The sequence below is a fragment of the Phocoena phocoena genome, chromosome 11 (genome assembly GCF_963924675.1).
Source record: "Phocoena phocoena chromosome 11, mPhoPho1.1, whole genome shotgun sequence".
NCBI lineage: Eukaryota > Metazoa > Chordata > Mammalia > Artiodactyla > Phocoenidae > Phocoena > Phocoena phocoena.
In genome coordinates, this window is record NC_089229.1 from 80,406,061 (window position 1) to 80,419,926 (window position 13,866).

Here is a 13,866-nt window from a genome sequence, read left to right on the forward strand (position 1 = left end):
TACTAATACTCGAGCTGTCATTTACAGTTAATGTTGTTTCCCTTCATTCTTAGGAAGAGCCAGATGTTGAGCCTTTATTATGAGCTTAGAAGTACATCTTAGTTTTCGTAAAGAGTTTTAAATATAGAAAACATTCTGGAGGCATGAAACACTCATATTTTTTGTAAGCATCTTATTATTTTAATTAACATTCTGCCCTAAACTTTAATAGTAATGATAGCTAACATTTGAAATGCTCCCTGTGTATCATCCATGGTCCTGCTAAGTGCGGTGTGTTGTCATTTAATCCTAATTTTATGAAGAAGGGGCTGCTGTTCTTATTTTACAGAAAGGCCCCCTAAGGGTTGTTGAGATTAAGTGACTTGCCCACATACACACAGCCAACGAGTAGCAAAGCGGGCAGTTGACTCAACCTGACTGATACATCTGGTTATGTAACCATACATACTGCCTCTCCTTTCTTGGTGGTGCCAAACTTGGAATCGTTGTTGCAGAAGTTTGAAGTTCCAGCTTTTGGTTCCTTTTTATAGATGAGACTTGCAGCCCAAGAGACTGATGTTCAGTTTTGTTGGTTGACTTTAGAGGCGCAGATGCTCCGCCGTGTGACGTCAAGACGGGCCAGGACTCCAGGTGGAGGTTACAGTATGACGTCTATCAGTATTTTTTGCCGGAGAACGACCTCACTGAAGAGGCGTTGCTAAGGCACCTGCAGAGGATGGCTGAGGTGCCTCAGGTGCAGGCCAGTGCTCTCAAGGTAAATCTGACTCTCATAATTTGTGTAGCCAGACTGTGACACCTTTGTAAGAGTTGAGAAGGGGAGAAGCTACCAGGAGCTTTTTTTTCTTTTAAACTGTTTTCTTGGTTTTTCTGGGATTCTCACTTTTTCTCTATTTCATTATCACCTTGGGAGTCATTGCTAGTGATATCCCTAAGTAACGTTGGCTTTTGAGGAGACGCATGTAAATTTTGTTATATTTTAGTTGCAGCTACATCTATGACTGTTCATCTTGAGCTATGGATGGAAGTCGGTGGTCATTTTCTATGTACTCCCATAACTATTAGATTAAAAAAATTTGGCAAGTCTAAAGGTTATAGTGTTTTGAGAAAAAATAATGTGAAGCTGTTTAAGGATATATACGTTACCTTTAATATTTAAACCCAAACGCAAAGTTTCTAACTTGCAGCAAAAGTTTTCTTCGAGCTTTTGAAACCCCTGAAAACTCTTGTGACTCCAAGGGTGGGGACAGGCCAGCAGCCTTGGCATCATCTGGGAGTTGGTTAGAGTCGCAGACTCTTAGGCTCCACCCCAGAGCTATGGAATCAGCATCACTCATTGTGCTTATTCACCAATTAGGAAGCTCTATTGGCAAAGTTTCCCTTTGTACATAGGAAATTTTGAAGACCATTTTTATTCTTAGGAAGAATGTAAGAATTCTTATAACAGGGTCTTTTTAGTTCACTTCTTAACTTTTGGTTAAGAGCTAGAATATCGCGTGCCAGAATTCAAGGAAACATTCAACGACTAATGACGGCATGTCAAGAAGACTCTGGAGCCTGCTTTTTCTGGTTGGTTTTTGTTTTCTTTGGATTTTTTTTGATGTGGACCATTTTTAAAGTATTGAATTTGCTACAGTATTGCTTCTGTTTTATGTTTTGGTTTTATGGCCGTGAGGCATGTGGGATCTTAGCTCCCTGACCAGGGAGTGAACCCGCATCCCCTGCATTGGAAGGCGAAGTCTTAGCCATTGGACCACCACGGAAGTCCCTGGAGCCTGTTTGAAGCGGCTCACACTGGCCATCTCTGGGACAATTCAGTCATCAAAGAGAACGTGATGGATTATGCCTTGAATAAACAAAAACACGTCCATACTGATACTAAAAAAAGAAAAAGGAAAAATGCTCAGTTGCTACCGTTGGAGCAACGTACACGAAATTATACTCTGAAAATTAATAAAGGGAAGGAACTTACCCTGCCTTTTTAAAAGGAGGATCTGTAATTCACTCCCGGTTGATAAGAGAAAGTTCTGCTTTACAGAAGAATGCCAGCTAGTAAATGTAGAAGGAATAATAGAATTAGAAGATCTCCATTTTCTGACCCTTAGTGAAATAATTCAGGCAAGGATCACCAGGTGAAAGAGTGTTGGGGGGAAGGATATTCCCAGGATACCTAAAAAGCACCCTCAGATTAATTCTTATTGCAAAGGGAAAACTACTTTCAGAGTGGAGTGATCCGATGGTCTCTAGCTTATCCATGTGGTCAGAGTTAGCTTTGCTGATAGGAGGTGAACCTGCATTATGTGCTCATGTGAATGTAGGCTGACTTTATCGCCATAGCCTATGGAATATTCTAGCGAAACAGGTTTAACTTGAGTTCCTGTTTATAGGAGTTCCTGTTTACAAGAAATGCCTAGGATCAAAGTACAAGTTAGACATCTTGAGCACAATCTGATAAATTCAGGTTGTGGAGTGATCTGTAAAATAACTTCCTTAATCTTTCAAAGGTGATTCTGGATTGCAGAAATTGGAGATAAACATCATACGTGAAACTTGGTTGGATCTTGGTTAAGGGGTAGAAAAGCTATAAAAGACATCTGGGAAAATTTGAATATGGACCGTGTATTAGATAATAAGAAATTATTAATTTTCTTAGGTGAGCTAAGGTATTGTGAGCACATAGGAGAATATCCTTGTACTTAGTACCTTGCTATTCAAAGTGTGGTGGATGAATGCATAGCGTTGTATCACCTGAGAGATTCTTAGAAAAGCAGAATCTCAGGTACCTCCTCTGACCAGCAGAATCAGAATCTGAATTTTAACAAGCTCCCCAGTGATTCATAGGCTATTAAGTCTGAGAAACACTGTGTTAGGACATGCATGCTGAAGTATTTAGAAGTGAAATGTCATGATTCCTGTAACTTACTTTAAAGTGGTTCAGCCAAAAACTATATATATATGTGGGGTGGGGAGGATCAGGAGGGAGGGACAGAGAAGCAAATCCGCTAAAGTAAGAACAGCTGTTGAATCTAAGTGGGGTGTATAATGTTTTCATTGTATTATTCTTAACATTCTGTTGGACTTGACCAATCTTTTGCCCAGAACACACACATATATATATTTTTTGCGATATGTGGGCCTCTCACTGTTGTGGCCTCTCCCGTTGAGGAGCACAGGCTCCGGACGCACAGGCTCAGCGGCCATGGCTCACGGGCCCGGCCGCTCCGCGGCATGTGGGATCTTCCCGGACCGGGGCACGAACCCGTGTCCCCTGCATCGGCAGGCGGACTCTCAACCACTGCGCCACCAGGGAAGCCCCAGAAAACATAGTTTTGAAGGCTAAGCACTATATTTAAACAGTAGAAGTTTTCTAAGAGGCTCCTGATTATTTACTCCTGAAACGCAAACATTTCCTTTTCTCCCTTCTGTTAGTAGGAACATATCTGTGTATTAGGGCTACGTGGGGCCTTTGCTTCTCCTATTATATTTATCCCCTATTTAACAAACAACCTTTAAAAGGGAATTTTTGAAGTGAAGGGCTACAGGGCAGCACAGCTGTATGTGATTTTTCTTATTTCAGAGCCTGCTAAGGACAAAGGTAAGTGGCTGCTCTCTGTGAGACGTTAACCCACACGGCCTACGTCAGCTCTGTAGCTCGCAGTGACCGCTCACGTTTGTTGGACACTTACTCTGTGCTAATTACTGAGGGGACACTAGTGAGCAGGATCAATAAGGTTCCCACCCTTACGTCATTTACAGTCTAGCAGACGAGACAAAAATTCCTTTCTTTGTCCTAACTAGTGCATTTTACTTAAATCATTTATTTATATCACATTTTACTTAAATTATTAACATATACAAAATCTTTAGATGCATTTTGTGTAAGAGCTTGTTCATATCAACACGTACAGACTGTGCAGGACAATCTCTTGACAAAGTCAAATGGGTTGGCAAACTATTTACATGTAGGATGGATAGCACAGGGAACTATATTCAATATCCTGTGATAAACCATAGTGGAAAAGAATATGAAAAAGAATATATATATATATATATATATATATGTATGTTTAACTGAATCACTTTGCTGTACAGCAGAAATTAACACAACTTTGTAAATCGACTATACTTTAATAAATTGTTTTAAAAAAGCCAAATGGGCTAGTGTATATTTTAAACAAGAATTGTACTTTCATATTAGAACTTAATAGCACAAGTAGGTGGGGTTATAATAGAAAAGCTTGTGGGGTTTTTTTTAAATTAATTTTTATTGGAGTATAGTTGCTTTACAATGTTGTGTTGGTTTCTACTTTACAGCAAAGTGAATCAGCTATACGTATACATATATCCCCTCTTTTCTGGATTTCCTTCTTATTTAGGTCACCACAGAGCATAGAGTAGAGTTCCCTGTGCTATACAGTAGGTTCTCATTAGTTATCTATTTTATACACAGTATCAGTAGTGTATATATGTCAATCCCAATCTCCCAATTCATCCCCCCCCTTCCCCCTTGGTATCCATATGTTTGTTTTCTACATCTGTGTCTCTATTTCTGCTTTACAAATAAGATCATCTATACCATTTTTCTAGATTTCACATATATGCATTAATATGAGATATTTGTTTTTCTCTTTCTGACTTACTTCACTCTGTATGACAGACTCTAGGTCCATCCACATCTCTACAAATGACCCAATTCCGTTCCTTTTTATGGCTGAGTAATATTCCATTGTATATATGTACCACATCTTCTCTATCCATTCATCTGTTGATGGACATTTAGGTTGCCTCCATATCCTGGCTATTGTAAATAATGCTGCAATGAACATTGGGGTGCATGAGTCTTTTGAATTATGGTTTTCTCAGTGTATATGTCCAGTAGTAGGATTGCTGGGTCATATGGTAGTTCTGTTTTTAGTTTTTTAAGGAACCTCCATACTGTTCTCCATAGTAGCTGTATCGATTTACATTCCCACCAACAGTGCAAGAAGACATGCCGATGGCCAAGAGGCACATGAAAAGATGCTCAACATCACTAATTATTAGAGAAATGCAGATCAGAGCTGCAGTGAGATACCACCTCACACTGGTCACAATGGCCACCATCAAAAAATCTACAAACAATAAATGCTGGAGAGGCTGTGGAGAACGGGGGTTTGCTTTTTTTAATCTAAACACTAATCATGCATTATTTTTGGCTTCAGGTGGTTACCCTAACAGCTGATGATAAGACAAGTGTTTCTTTCTCCTCCCTCCGGGGACAAGGTGTCATTTACAACGTCATCGTTAGGGATCCATTTCTAAATACGTCTGCAGCTTACGTCCCTGCTCACACCTACGCTTGCAGCTTTGAGGCAGGGGAGGATAATTGTTCTTCCCTTGGTGAGTATGTGGATTTCAACTGTGAAAATTCTTCTTTGGCTTTGCGGATCTTTATCAACTAGTACAGAACTTAAGGATATTTAGAAGTGCTTTTGTCTCATTCATTCATGCACTCAGCACATGCCTCCTCAGCCCGTCCAGTTACTCCACTTTCTGTTCTAGGCACTGGGATAGAGCAGTGGACAAAACAGACAAAATACTAGCCCTCCTGCAGCCTGCATCTTAGTGGGAAAATGGATCTTTCACAAGATACATTTGTGAAATACATCGTATGTGAGATACATAACGAGGGTAAAGAAGCAAGAGTTAAGTAGGAAAGGGAGGTAACCAGTGAGGGCGAGAGAATTTGAGAAAGCATGGCTCGGGAAGTCCTTGCTGAACAGGTAGCATTAGGATAAAGACCCAGGGCGAGGCAGGGAGCCATGGACGTGTCACGGGGTGGGGGGGAGGGGCAGTGGCGGGGGGTGCCAGGCCGAGGGGACAGCCAGCGCAGAGGCCCTCAGCTGCAAGCCTGCCTCGTGTGGCTGCTGGAGCGGGCGGCCTCGCAGGTCCCAGTTTGGTGTATAGCTTTTATTCTGAGAGCAACGAAAAGGCATTGGAGAGCTTGAGCAGGTGGTGCGGATTCGTGTTTCAATGGGATCACTCTGGCCGCTTTGTTTTGTTTTGTTTGAGAAAAATCAAGGGCAAGAGCAGAAATAGGGAGATTGATCATCGTAGTGTCCAGGAGAGAGAGGGCGCTGGCAGTGGGGCTGCTGTAAGATCTTTCTGTTTATGTGTGTTTAGCATCTTATTTTGAAACAGTTTCACAGAAAAGATGCAGAAATGGTTCAGAGAATTCTGCATAGTCTTCACCGATGGTCCTCAGATGTTAGTTACCGCGTTACGCTGTTTGCTTTTTATTCTTTCTCTCTGTGTACACACATATATACATTTTTTTCCTGAAGCATTTGAGAGCAAGTTGCAGACATAGAGACCCTTTGGCCCTTAAATGTTTCTATTTATTTCCTTATGTAACTAGTAAAACTATCAAATCACAAAATTAGCATTGATATAGTACTGTTATTTAACCTACAGATGTTATCAGATTTCACTAGTTACTCCACCAATGTCCCTTATAACCAGAAGAAAAATGTTTTTTCTGGTCGAGGGTCCACTTCATGATCACGTGTTGCATTAAACTGTCTCTTTTATCTTCCTGCATCTGGCACAATTTCTTAGTCTGTTTTTGTCTTTCAAAACCTTTACCTTTTTGAGGAGTACAGGTTATTTATTTTTGTAGAACATCCTGAATTTGGGTTTATCTGATGTTTCCTTGTGACTAAGTTCAGATTATGGATTTTTGTAGGTAAACAAAAGAAGTGATGATGTGTCCTTCTCTAGAGGCACCTGATAGCTGTGTTCTCCGTTACTGGCGGTAGTAACCCTGATTACTTGGTTAGGAGTGTCGGCCAGGTTTCTCCACTGTGTAGTAACTATTTTCCCCTTTAAGTATCTTTTGGGGAGATACTTTGAGTACAGGTAAATAGTCGTTTCTCAAACTCTTCACTGCTGGCTTTAGCATCTGGTGAGCTTTGCCTGAAACATTTATTACCAGCCGGTTGCCAAATGGCGTTTTTCCATGTTTATCATTCCTTTTATATTTATAGCTGTAGGAGAGGGAGGGGGTCTAAGGACTGAGCCCTGGGTGCTCCAGTGATTATTGAGATCAGGAAATTGAAGAAGATCTCACCAAGCAGACTCAGAAGGAGCAACCAGATTGGTAAAAGGAAAGTGTTTTTTGTAGCTAAGAGAAGAAAGTGTTTAGAGGAAGAGACAGTGATCACCTGGGTCAGAGGCTGCTGACAGGGCAGCTGAGAAAGAGACTGGAAAATGACCACTGGATTTAGCAACATGGAGGCCACAGGTGCCAGTGAGAGCATTTCAGGGTAGCCTGACTCGAGTATGTTCAAGAACAAATAGGAAAGAAATTGGAAAGAGTTCAAACAACTCTTTCAAGGAGTTTTGCTCTAAAGAATGAAGTCTGTCGGTTGGGTTCAAGCCAGGGTTTAATGTTTGCTGTCCTCTGTATCCTGCCCAGTCTTCCACTGCCACGCACAAGATCCTTGAGAGATACAATACAAGAGACCAGGCAGATATAAGTTCTGCGTTTTTGACTGATGGGCTGTATCTTGTCTGGGTTCCTCCGTTTCCTTTCCCTCAAACTCTTTGCACCAGGGCCCCTCCTAATGAGAGTGAGCTCTGGGACCTGTCTTTCCACGTTAGGCGGAGGGGAGGGAAAGGTCCCATCCTACTGTTCCTCCAGCTCAGAGTTGGGTTCTGTGGCTTTTGTCTTCGAGCTCGATGGACACTAGGATGCCTTTCCTGAGCTTGGAGTAGGGCGGATGGACCCACGTGGCTTTTTTTTTTTTAAAATATTTTTAAATTTATTTATTTATTTTTGGCTGTGTTGGGTCTTCGTTTCTGCGCGAGGGCTCTCTCTAGTTGCGGCGAGCGGGGGGCCACTCTTCATCACGGTGCGTGGGCCTCTCACTGTCGCGGCCTCTCTTGTTGCGCGGAGCACAGGCTCAGTAGTTGTGGCTCACGGGCCCAGTTGCTCCGCGGCATGTGGGATCCTCCCAGACCAGGGCTCAAACCCATGTCCCCTGCATTAGCAGGCGGACTCTCAACCACTGCGCCACCAGGGAAGCCTCACATTGCCTTTTAATTGAAACCTTGGCCTCTGTCATAGCTATAGTGATTCTGTCATGATTAAAAACACTAAACACTGGCTCCCCTGTGTCTTCCCCTCCCACTCACCCCTTTGTCTTTATTTTCCCCAGAATTCGTACCTTGTGTTGTCTCTAGATTCTACTTATGAAATCTCTCCTCTCGGGCTTTACTTCTATGTTTAACTTTTTCTCTCCTTCCTTCCTGGTACTGTGATCCGAGATTCTACTTAGTTCCTCTCTGCTGTCTAATGTCCTGGAGGAACATATCTAACTGTGTGTGCCAGTTTTTCTTGGGATGCTGTCTTTGGTGACTGCACCACTTGCTGGAAACTTCTGCTAGATTTTCACTTGAAAAAAATTATCCCACTGAACTGCATGTTTTTGCTGTAAGGATTGAATCGTAGAACTGCTGTCAGCCGCAGGTCTGAAATGAGCAGGATGTTGCAGTAACTCTCATTTCATCTTTCTTTTGAGCTCTTCATTCTCAGAGAAACTGATATGTAGGTATATTTTATGCCCTGCAAATGGTGGTCTTCTGTCTTGTGCTCCTTATCTAAATGTAGGTCTTCATGGTATCCATCTGAACACTCAAGTATTTTATGTGTGTGCGTGTGTTGTTGTTTTTTTTAAAGCATTGACTAATTTAATCCTCACATCCACGGTGGCATTGGTACTTTTGTTTTTAATTAATTAATTTATTTTTGCTGTGTTGGGTCTTTGTTTCTGTGCGAGGGCTTTCTCTAGTTGCGGCAAGCGGGGGCCACTCTTCATCGCGGCGCGCGGGCCTCTCACTATCACGGCCTCTCTTGTTGCAGAGCACAGGCTCCAGGCGCGCAGGCTCAGTAGTTGTGGCTCACGGGCCTAGTTGCTCCGCGGCACGTGGGATCCTCCCAGACCAGGGCTCGAACCCGTGTCCCCTGCACTGGCAGGCAGATTCTCAACCACTGCGCCACCAGGGAAGCCCCTTTTATGTGTTTTGACTTGTGGTCAGTTTGTAACACTTCACATGAGTTTGCGTAGGTGCTTTGTTTTTGTTTTCAGTTCGGGGATGACTTTCTTGTGTTTATCTCAAAGGTGTCATGATGGTGGTGAATTTAGTGGATCTGTTTTTCCCTTCAATAGGGCTTGTCTTTCGAATCCTGTTTTTTCTATTTAAGTTTGTGCCGATCGAGGATCACAGGGTTTGGATTCTTCGGCATCAGGGAGCATATTGTGCTTCATCCTTAGTTATTACACTACATGTTTATCCAAAGCAACATGTATAATTGAGAAGATTGGTGGTAATTTGTTCATGTGTTACTTATAGATAATACATCTTCTTTAATTTAATGTGAGTTTTGGTTAAAATCTTTTGTGATGGAAACCTTCAGTGAGCCTCCGTATATCATTATCCCGCCTTAGCAATTTTGATTCATGGCCGTTATCCTGTTGCAGTTATACACCCACCTGTGGCCCCCCCCCTTTTCACTGGATTCTTTTAGAGTGGGTCCCTAATGGTCATTTTGCTTACGAAATTTTAGTACAATATGTATATCTTAAAGATAAGTGCTGTTTTTAAAAATATATGGCCACAGTATCATTAGCACAAGTCTCAATGAAATATTGAAGATAATTCCTTAATAGCATCAGATTAACAGCCAGTGTTTACATTTTCCCAGGCTTCTTAATTGTTTTTCACAGTTTTGTTTGTTTGAATCAGGTTTCAGATGAGGTCTGCACATTGTTTTTAGTTTTTGTGTGTCTTAAATCCCCTTTAAGTCATCGTTCTCCCTCCCCCGACCCTCCTTTTTTTCTTGTAGTTTGTGAAGAAACAGTTATCTGTTTTAGGCATGGTCTCTCTCCTCCTCCTTTCCCACTTCTCCCCCATCCCCTCCCCCAAATGTGTCGTGAGTAGCATTGCAGACCTTCATCAGGAAGCAGTGTTGTCTGACTTCTCTTTTTGTGACACCAGCGACCATTGGTATTCACTGCCCACATAGAGTAAGTCATTAGGGGTGGCAAAGATGTTTTTAAAATAAGTAATACATGTATGGAATAAATTATTGTCAGTTCACTTTGCTTTTTTTCATGAAGTTTTGTTCTATATTGATTCAAAGTATCAAATTCGATGTATTATGCACTCAGTTTTCATTATTTTTAGGAAGAGTATCTACCAAAGTGTTCTTCACTCTTTTTGCCCTGCTTGGTCTCTTCATCTGTTTCTTTGGACACAGATTCTGGAAAACAGGTATTTTGTCTAATATAGTTGCTATTTACATGCCTTGTGGTCTTTTTTCTGAAATGCTGCTGGGGAATTTATGACCTGTAAGGAGAGTAAGCAACTGGCTACCTCCACTATCTTTATAGATTTGTCGCTGGGGTCTTTTAGTAAAGATTCTACTGAATTACAATGCATTTTGATTTTTTCTCTTTCCTCAGCAATGGAATGCAACCTTCTCTTATTAAGAGGGGAACAAAATTTGATTTGTGCATCAAAACTTCAATTGCTAGATTGACTAGTTGACCAAAGATTACTAATTAGAAATCAGGACGTCTATGTAAAAATATATGTGGATTTTGATGGTGGCGATTGACATGGTTTCGTATAAATCAGGCTGCAGTGTACAGTACAGGGAGGTCGAAATGTCTGCACAACCCTGGGAGGTTCAGACAGCAAATGGCAACTCCACAATCTGCTCAGTGAAACCCAATGGGGGAAGTAGAATATGAATTATGCTCATTGAATTGATTTGAATTCATTGGGCTGACTTTTTTTTTTTTGCGGTACGCGGGCCTCTCACTGTTGTGACCTCTCCCGCTGCGGAGGCTCCGGACGCGCAGGCCCAGCGGCCGTGGCTCACAGGCCCACCCGCTCCGCGGCATGTGGGATCTTCCCAGACCGGGGCACGAACCCGTGTCCCCCGCGTCGGCAGGCGGACTCTCAACCACTACGTCACCAGGGAAGCCCTGGGCTGACTTTTATATAATGTTTGCAGTTACTAAAAAAAAAAAAAATCCTTATATAATTCATTAACAGGCAGTATAATGAGCATCAAGGGGAGAGTAAACATAATCTTGATCTTATAAAACTCTTCAAACTTGCTTTAATAAATTATTTGAAGCAGCAACTCCTTTCCCTCCATTACTCTACTCTTTTTGTTGATTGAGAAGAGAATATTGTGAAGAATATTTAATTTCTCAAAGTGTAGAATGATTCTATAATACAGAATTTAATTGTTAAGCTGTATGCAAGGTCCCAAAGATATTACTAGGTTTTTTATAGATAAAGACAATGGTTGATGTTCATCCTAAACAGGAAAGGATGACTTAAAAGAAGACATAAAAGTCACATTTTGCTTTGGAATATTTTTTTTTTAACCTTTCAAATTGTATTCTTGCTCATGTAATGAATTGAAATCTAATCTGTAATTTCAGATCAGACACAATGACAGAAGTACTATTTTTGTTTTAAGTAGGAAGTATAAATACATTAAAATGAGCTATGAAATTAACAATTAGCTGACCAATTGAAATTGACCTATATACAAGAAGATGTATCCAATAGTTAATACTTGAATTTGTACCCATTTAATGATAATATTTACTCCCAATGACTTCTGAATCTTTCCTGCCTTTTAGATAATTATTTCTCTTCTCTGAATGCCCTCATGTGTAAATTCTGGGAACTGAAGCATGTATTTGTAGATTAGACATTTAAATTGCATTTACTAACTGTAGCTTTTGTTTTTTTTCCTTCCTTGGTCGTTTGCTACTAGAACTATTCTTTATAGGCTTTATCTTCATGGGATTCTTCTTTTATATACTGATTACAAGACTGACGCCTATTAAGTATGATGGTAAGTGAAAATAATATAGTTTGACTGAGTGTTCAAAAAGGAAGGCACCGTTTACACCCACCTTTCCTTCTACAGTTTGACCAGTATTGTGTGTGATATCCTCTTATGTGTGTAAAATAACTGGCCACCTGTGCTCTACACATCTTTTCTAAACTACTCCTCAGACCATCTCTCCCGGGTTTTTAATCTACATGGTGAATTCCTTGGTACTGAGGGAAACGAAGGGCCATATTGATTATAAACCTGTGTTCCAGCTGTGTGGTATATTGACCATATGACCTTTACAGCAATCAGAGTGTTAGGATTTTCTTTACCTTAAAACAAACACAGCCCCTCCTTCCTTGTCACATTGAACAGAATGCTTGTCACCCCTCCTTCCTCTGCCCCAGTTATAGGTTGTACGAAGCCAGGCCTGTCACTAGTCCTTGGAGGTTTAGCTCCCCGGCTGGTTTCCAGCCTCAGACCGGGCCCTCCCTAGAGAGGGCCTCCCCATGCCGGTTTCACTGCACCTTCGGTGCCTGACCCAGAGAGAGGCTAGGCTGGCTCTGGTAATGGTATAGTGTGTCTAAGGGTGCGGTTGGAAAAGCTTCCTCTGATCTAACTGTTCATCCTCTCTCCCTGTGCAGTCCGCCTCGTTCTGACAGCCATTGCCGGAAGTGTCGGTGGGATTTTCTTGGTAGCTGCTTGGTGGCGATTTGGAATCCTCGTGCTCTGTATGCTGTGTGTTGGACTAGTGCTGGGGTTCCTCGTCTCATCAGTGACTTTCTTCACTCCACTGGGTAGGAGATGTGTAACTCACGTCATGCGTGTTCAGTTCACTGTTTAAAGAGTTCACTTCAGCTCTCTAGTACACATATCCCCTCGTCAGGGATTTGGGGCCTCTCCTTAGAGTTCTGGAAATTTGCACTGATAATGTGGCACTTTGGGGAGGGTCAGTACCAGTAAGAATCCCTCTCTCCTCAAAGGCGCTCTGTATAGATAATTCTAGAATGTTTTTGGAGGTAGCTTTGTATCTATTTGTCATGATAAGGGCAGTGTGGGTGTGTGTTTCTGTTAGTTGAAATTAAGGGAGGTAAAGGGGATTCTTTATATATGGCAGAATAGTGGTTTCCGTTTTTCATTTGTTAAACCCTGGAACTCTTTCTTCAAGTGAATTTTAAGCAGAAGCCTGATACACCCCACAGATAAACGTGGTGCTGCTCTGATGGCAGCTGAGCTGAGGAAGCTGGTGCTTTGTCCCCCGTCTTCTCTTTACCCCTAACCTCTGCTCCCACCCTTTGCCAAACCCCGAGTATTCCCAAAGTACCTACTCGTAGTCATCCTAGGACAGTAGCAAAGGGATGGTTCTGGGGATTTTTTTAAGTTATTCAATTTCTATCAATTTTTAAAATCTAGTTAGCTTGTAAGTTAACTTCCTTTTGTAGGGGAGGAAAAATTTTCCTTCTACCCTTCTAGGTTCTTTGGCTGCTCTAATAATTAAATTGACATAAGACAGATCAATAGGAGAAAAACAGATTTAATTTCGTGCCACTGGAGTCCCATAAAAATATAAGCCTCAAAGGCAGTCAAGCAGTTGAGGCTTATCTGCCATCCCGAGCTAAGAAATGGAATGGAGTCTGGGGCTTCAAAGGGGAGGAGGGCAGTTTACAGGAACATAACAAGAAGAGCAGATGTTTGCCATGCAGGTAAGTCTTTCAGATAAAAAGTTATCTCTGGTAATTGCTTTCGTTCTGGGCCAGGCCCCTGATCTAAATTCTTTTAGGCAGTTAAGGGAAAGAAAAGTTTTTCTGAATCTGCTGGGTCTTGATTGCCTTTCAGCTCATGCCAAAGGGGCACATTTTGGGGCCCCATTCTGTTTCCCTTCACTTTGCAGTTGTACAATAACTTAACATTTCTTGTTTGTTGTCAAAAATGCAAAAAAAAGGAGTATCTACCCACTACTATAT

At 41.6% G+C, this 13,866-nt stretch overlaps 1 protein-coding gene across 1 annotated transcript in view; it reads left to right on the forward strand.

Moving 5' to 3' along the window:
• TM7SF3 (transmembrane 7 superfamily member 3) overlaps positions 1-13,866 on the forward strand; it is a 37,627-nt gene that overhangs the window by 17,685 nt on the left and 6,076 nt on the right. Inside the window, exons 5-9 of the mRNA XM_065887566.1 lie at positions 583-754; positions 5,199-5,376; positions 10,225-10,311; positions 11,840-11,920; positions 12,547-12,699. Of these exons, the coding sequence (XP_065743638.1) occupies positions 583-754; positions 5,199-5,376; positions 10,225-10,311; positions 11,840-11,920; positions 12,547-12,699 (671 nt within the window). The remainder of the gene's footprint in view (positions 1-582; positions 755-5,198; positions 5,377-10,224; positions 10,312-11,839; positions 11,921-12,546; positions 12,700-13,866) is intronic.